Below are 7,327 nucleotides of genomic sequence, written 5' to 3' on the forward strand. Positions count from 1 at the left end.
AAAATTGACAGTGCTCCTTATAATCCGGTGCACCTTATGTATGAATTCTGGTTGTGCTTACTGACCTAGAACCGATTTTATGCGCTACACGGCGCTCAAAACTCTGTCAAAAATATTTTAGTACGACTTTGGTAAGCTACGAAGCCGCACCGCTTAACCCTCTGGTTACGTTCATCCCACCCCTTACTTTAGTGTTCCAGGTCAAAATCGACCGGTCAGTTTTAACAGCTCTTGAGTTAACATAAGAAACATTTTTCACCACCAAATTCTGTTCAGTGGGTGGGTCAATGGGTCGTTCAGTGGTCATTCAGTGGGACATTCAGTGGGTTGTTCAGTAGGTTGTAAAAGTGGGTCTTTCATTTTGTTATTCAGTGGCCCATTCAGGGGGTCAGAGGCCAAGGGGGGGGGGGGATTCCCTTTCATTTTCTATGGTGGCCACTTTTGACCGGGAACACCACACCATGTAACAAAGTTGATTAAAATATGGTGCTCATCACTTTTATATGTTCAAGTGCATAGTGTTGAGGATGTCATAAGGCCTCGAGGCAATTGGATGTAAAACACAATATTTATGAATATTTTAATTTGTAAATTGGTCAGATTTGACCCAAATACGACAGGAAGGTTAATGGATTGTCGGAGCATTGTCGGCTATCATAGTCAGGAGCCTCGCGGAGTAATCTGGGTCCTAAACTCCGTTAGCCTCAGGTCCCAAAGTCAATCACTGATAGTTAAAAACTGTCTAAATTCTTTCATCTTTAAAAAAATGATCAGCGTTGCTGCTTAACCAGGTGTAACAATTAAGTTTAACATCCAGGCATCCATGAAAACAGAATTTATTACATTTATGAAATTTAACAGAGTTAGAAGTTAGCAGGAAGTTAGCTCGCTAGCCTCCACCTAAACATGATATAGCATGTTCTGACTGAGAGTTTTCTGAAACAAATTAAAACGTACAGCTCTGCTATCACTTCCAACATAAATGAAGACAGAAAACTAAACAGCAGTGACGTTTCTAGAGTTACTGAAGTTGGGCTAGGTGGTATATAATGATGTGTTACGTGATCGCTAGCGACACAGCTATGTTAGCATAACATAAACACGGTGAAGCTGGAGGATGAACGCTAACTTTTTTCCACTCGATAAAAGTTAACGTGAGGGTTCCCGATGGTTAGGGACAAATGCAATCGCATGGCAGGATTCTGTAAACGGACCAAACTTCAGTCAGGAGAACAACTGAGATAATCCATCCACAATATGAGGTTAGTCATTAATATACTGCAACAACATGGGAATAGAGCAGCTGCGAGAGATGATACGGAAGTGGAGGAAGCAAGAAGAATGAGATGAGTAAAGTTTTACTTAACTGACTGTTTTGTTTCATTTAATGCACTTTATAATCCGGTGCATGTTATGGTCTGAGAAATATGGTTTGTGTGGATGCGAAAGAAATTATTTTTTGATCGGGCAAGGATTGCCCACATTCATCTTAGAAAATGTTGTTCAAGGACATCTGGTGCTTCAGAGATGTGATCTTCTATTTAAAATATAGAAATACAAAGAATTTGCCACCGAAACAACTATCCATGGAATTTTTCATGGGTATTTGTTTCGGATACTGGATTTTGCATTGAATCTTATAAAACCCTTTACTTTACTTCACCATTGCATTTAATAGCAATCAACGTATATTCAGCTTGAGTCCTGAAACCGAGAATATTTTAGGTACTTAATTGACAACCGCTGAGTCCTGTGAGTCACGAGGTACTGGTGTCTGAGTTATGTCCACACAATCCCCCTTTGAGCCACACATTACATTTTTCAGAGGAGTTGACTTCCTTATAAACACCAGCTGTTCTACCTAAACTGACTCCCCTTGAGCCCTTTGCAGTTCATCATGTGATTGCCATTGCTGTTTGATGAACCTTATGGGGGAAGCAAGTTTGTGTAGGGAGCTGAATTACAGGTTTTCTGGCCTGATTACAAGCTGACATCTGTTAAGTCATATGATGCTGGCAGATTAATCTTTTCTAGCAGCGTTATCTACTATCTTTCTTTTCAGTCTAACATGGAGAGAGATTTGTTCTGATATGGAGAACAGTTTTTGTGAGGATGTTTTTTCTTCTGCCCAAAAAGCTGTTTCCTTGTTTACAGTCTCTCTCTTCTCAGTTTGTCTAAATTACCCTTTTCCCTCTGTGTCCCTTTTTGCATGCTCTCTTTCCATCCTAGTGCAGAATTGAGAGGATGACCAAAGTCAGGTAAACTTTGTTAAAGGCATGCAGCCTCTTAAATTCATCCATCACCAACTTTTCTCTTTCTCACCATAGTTGTTTGTTCTCATCCTGTTCTCAAAAATACTGTACATCACCAATGCACCAATTCAGCTTCATCTGTGTTTAGGGGTTTAAATAGAGACTTGGTGTGGACAAGTGGAAAAGACAATTCATTAAATTAATGTCACTGGACCTGCATGATGTAGTACAAAAAAAACTTAAAAAATTAAAAATTTAAGTTGGTTTGTAATTATCATTAAAAAAAAGTGGCTAAAATATTTGAAAGTCCTTATATATTTCCTGGAGCTTTTAAGGTTATAGTGAAGTTGATAAGCATTAACATCAAGCTATGGGAAAGTGTTATTGAAGCTAGGTTAAGAGGAGAGGTGATCATCATATCTCTCCTATGGATCACGGTGAACTTGGTTGTAAGACCTAGATACCAATGGTGGTCTGGGATTGGAATATTTAATGCAATAGAGTCACTGCAGTGGGGCGTGATTTGAGCAGAGGGTCCATGAGCACCCCAGGACGTAGGAATAAAGAGAGACGACCACCCAAGAGCCAAGCGCTCTTTTTCAGGTGTGCTACAGTAAGTCTAACACTCACAGTTTTCAGCTGAAATACACCACATGGTGATCAGCCCTTTTTCCTGCTGCGACAAAAGTACCCCCAGCCCTGCGTGCAAAGCATCAGTCCTCAGAATAAACGGGAGGGAAGAAGTTAGGTCCGGAGCAGGGTTTCACACGAAACACCACCTGGTATTGCTGCATCCACAGGACCAAATCGGGGGCAACTTTTTGGGTGAGGTCTGTTAAGGGACTGGTCTGCTCCCCAAAGTTCGGGACGAACCAGCCAGCCCCAAAACTGCCTCACCTCCGTTTTGGTTTTGTTACAGACAGGATGCAATGACTGCTGGCCTCACCATCTGAGGGCGCACCTGTCTGCCTCTCAGGTGGTAACCCTCATCTTGTACCTCCATTTTCAGGTTGGTCATGAACCCCGAACCAGTTTCAGAATGAGAAACTCACCCTTTCTTAATTAGGTCCAACACTCCCCCTGGCTCCCTGCCAAGTAGTTTAAAGGAATAACATCTTGTGGAGTCCTGGGATGATAGATGCTTGTCTGAATAGACTTAATGCCCAATAATTCAGCGCACCAGTGTTTGCCGCACTGGCCAGTCAGTCTCCGGACACCTACATGATGATGCACTGCCTCCTACTGTCGGTGTATCGAATCCAGTTCTACCACCACCTGAACCAATGTGTGCACCAGCTGCACGGGCTGTCGGTCCAACATCTTCATGTAGGGGAAAGTTGGGTGCCAATCTAGCAAATTGCTGCTACAGGAGCTCCCAACACATGCACCATCACACACTGTGTCTTTGTTCAGTGCTTTCTCTTTTATTTTCACACAATTTATTTTGTACTGATGTTTGCTTTACATCACTGCCCGCCAGCTGTGGTCACTCTCCTCTTCTGCCAGTTCCATTTCTTCTACTGCATAGCAGTCCCACACATCGGTCCCTACTATTGTATAAATATGAGAGACATGGTTTGGCAACTACTGACAGAAGCGTCTCCCAGCCCTTCCCTGGCAATGCCCCTGAACCCACCTCACTGCCCCTCCCCTGCAGTTAAGCCATAGACCAATCCTGCCACCACAGCAGTAGCACTAACAACAAGACAGGAGGCAGAGCTAGAGGAAGCAAAATGATCAGGAATAAGAATGAGTACATCAAAGGGATAGCTTAGGTTGACCAAGTTGGAGAGGACAGGTTGAGATGGTTTGGACATGTGCAGCAGAAGGATAGCAGATACTTTGGCCAAATTATGTTGTATATCAGGCTGCCAGGGGGGAGGAAAAGAAGAAGACCTCAGACAGGGTTCATGGGTGTAGTGGCAGATGTCATGCAGAGAGTTTGTTTGACAGAAGATGATGCTAGTGACATAATGAGATGGAGCCACTGTGGTGAACCGTAAAGGGAGCAGGCAAAAGAACAGTGCAAAAATTCAGGTCTTACACTGGGACACCATTATTCTTGCTAGTGTTAGCTAATACTGAGATTGTAACTTTAGCTTTCTGTCATTTTACTGGCAACATTGAGAATAAGCCATTGTGCCACACAGCTAAGATACAACTGCCTGGTTATTGTTGTTTGACAACTTTAGTGCTTTTAAAATAATTTCTGAGCAGAAATGAGTAGCATGCCAGATTATTTCATCAGCTTCATGGTACTGACTTATGTATGATTTCAAAAGCATTTATTTTAGCCAATATTAAATTATGCAATATACAAATCATTAGCATGTCAATATTCAAGCTGATACCAAATACATCAGATCAAAAGATCTCTAGTTTTCAAATTGATTAGGTTTTATCGCCACTAGGTCAGTTTTGTGATCAAGCTTATAGAGTTCCTTCTTTTTTTTGACAGATTGTTCTACAGTACACAGACCAGAGGCCCCTCTTCCATTTCTTGCACTAAACCCCAGAAGACACCGAGAGCATCCGTTCTGTTCATCCTGCCTCCACTCAGGAAGAGTATTCACATCACTCCTCATTTACATCAGTACATTCAACAGAGCACACTATTCCTTCAAATGGGATGGTACACAGTCCTATTGTGGTGAATGGAGATGCTATGAAACCTTCTACAGTTTCCAAAACCACATCCCTCTTCCTGGCAAACCCTGTTGAGAAAATGTTACTATCAGGATACAGTAAAGACCCCAAAACCAACAAAAACACTTATTTTTACATGGAGCACAAATCAAACCAAACCAGGACACTACAGCAGAAACGAAAAGTGATTCAAGAGTTAAAGTCTGATGACCAAGCAGAGCTACCTCCTCATGCAACCGTGTCGGCTAGAACTCCTGCAGTCCCTCCAGCTCAGATTAGGAGAGCTTCTTTTAGCCAAGTGCCATCTCACATTCCAATAAGAAGAACAAAAAGTGAGGGCCATGCTCGAGGAGATGTAACCTCAGCTAGGTTGGCTCAGTCAGCAGTACCAGAGATCTGTGCAGATGCTACCGTGAATGATTGTTTTTGGAGGAAACTGGTGGCAGGCAAGCACCACGGCAGCATATCATCCTCCTCTAGTATCTGTTCAAGTGACACTGCCATTGAAATCTCTCTAACCTGGCCAGAAAGAGCCTCAACAGTCTATCTACAGCCAGCAATACCTGTGACGCTTCCTGGGCCAGCTGCTGTCACCCAGCATTTGTCTGCGACGATGCAAGAGCAAGTCAAACCTCAATCTTTAGCAAAATGAGTGCCCCAGAGATCAGCTTAATCTCTGTCTTCTGCAGAACCACTGGTAGAGTGAGCCAGCAGAGTGACTTTGATAGTAAGTACCACAGCATCATCTGCAATTTCACTGTTAGGCAAACCAAAGACCAATTCCCAAATGGCAGCCCACAGAACTCAGCCAGTCACTTTACAGAACAGTTATGGAAGCTGACTGATGTGGAGCCCCTGAGTGCTCGAAATTTCGCTTCACGGGTCTAAAGAATTCCCAGAAGAGCAAGGTGATAAGACCCTGGTTCGAGGGACTGCCTCCAGGAGCCAAAGCAGAGTGTGGTACATTACAAACCGGGCCAGGGAGGCCCAGGAAAGACTGAAGCTTCAAAGTGTTCCAGTACAGAGGTGCAACGAGGTGCAAGCTTTAGGCTTACTATTGGCACTGGTAGTAGCCCCATTGAGGAGCTTGGGATCCCCGAAGGTGCTTGTTCCATGTCCCAGAGTCCTTGCAGATGCCTAGACCTGCTGAGTCAGCACATGCCTCCCCTATACAATCCCAAACCTCCACCAACCCTGAAAACATTACAGTTTCTTTTTTGCTCAATCTCTAAGAACTGGCTGACTTTAAACTGATTGTAAGAGAGAAAGCCTGAAACTAGTATGGAATAAATTTGCTCCAGCAGAAAACTTTTTATTTTATTTATATTATTAATATTTTCTTTCTTGTAGAAAAAGCTGCAAATCTTGCAAAATATTGGTCTAAAGAAAGGTGTTTTACCACTTATTAGTAATCCATGAACAATCTGTTTGACATTTAAATGTTGTACATTTTGAACCAATGATGTACATTTTTTTGTGCAATCAGGAAACGTCTTGAAAATGTTCAACAAATACTGAAATCTGTTTGCACAAAATGTTAGATATTTTCCAGAATGTGTTTAGTGACAAATACCAGGAATTTTTTTTTGATGTTGGTTTCGTTGGCTATCATTTGCTCTCATGTTCAAGGGTTTTATTCGTTGTTGGGTTTTTTTGTTTTTTTTACAAATACAGTAGCAATAGATCTACCTGGAGGTGAGGGGTTTTTCAAAGACGTGTTGTTTTTATTTACTTGAACTGGAATAATTTTCTTTGGCTGTGGTAAAAGTTAGATACTATATGCATTTTTATAAGACCGTTAATCCAGTAGCAATATTTTTTAAATTGATGGCATGGTATCATTGTGGAAGATGTGTAGTTTAATGCTAAAAGCCAAGGTTCATCTCATGTTTTTGCTGAAGAAAGGAACGATTCTTAAAGTTCTTCATTTCTCTTTGTGTAGTAGTTACAGTGTAATTTGACCAGGTTTTGCTAACATTCTCATCTGTGGCATGCCGCAGCATTTAGATGCTGTGTTTTGAAGCAGTGCTGTACTACTCTGTACCAAGTTTTAGCCCTTTTATGCTGACTGCATGTCTTTTATGTACTGTAACCTTTATCCAAATCTTGTGCTTTTTTTTGCAAATATATTTTATATGAAAATTAATATTCTAAACACTGTTTTTATCGTCCAATGATGGTCAAAATGGCATCATGTTTGAAACCCTCTGTTTCCAGTAGTTTGTGATACTAAAATAAGATGAAAATTATGCATTTCAAAGCACGTTTATTCATCAGCATCCTGTATTGTTTGTTTGGTTTAGACAATGTGAATTAATGATCTGAATAAATCTTAAGTTAATAATACTGAACATTTCACAGCTCATTTATTTAATTTGTACTTAATCTTGTCTGCAGCCGTCTTAGTTTTTTGACAAAGTCATTAGCTG

The 7,327-nt window shown here is 41.4% G+C and overlaps 1 protein-coding gene across 1 annotated transcript in view; it reads left to right on the top strand.

Annotated features, from left to right (window-relative positions):
- The window catches only part of plch2a (phospholipase C, eta 2a), a 72,328-nt gene extending 66,176 nt beyond the window's left edge, over positions 1-6,152 (top strand). Inside the window, 5 exon segments of the mRNA XM_035913630.2 lie at positions 3,428-3,578; positions 4,813-5,404; positions 5,407-5,774; positions 5,776-5,936; positions 5,969-6,152. Of these exon segments, the coding sequence (XP_035769523.2) occupies positions 3,428-3,578; positions 4,813-5,404; positions 5,407-5,774; positions 5,776-5,936; positions 5,969-6,152 (1,456 nt within the window).
- The last annotated feature ends 1,175 nt before the right edge of the window (positions 6,153-7,327 follow it).

Source organism: Neolamprologus brichardi, chromosome 20 (genome assembly GCF_056152115.1).
Source record: "Neolamprologus brichardi isolate AB-2024 chromosome 20, ASM5615211v1, whole genome shotgun sequence".
NCBI lineage: Eukaryota > Metazoa > Chordata > Actinopteri > Cichliformes > Cichlidae > Neolamprologus > Neolamprologus brichardi.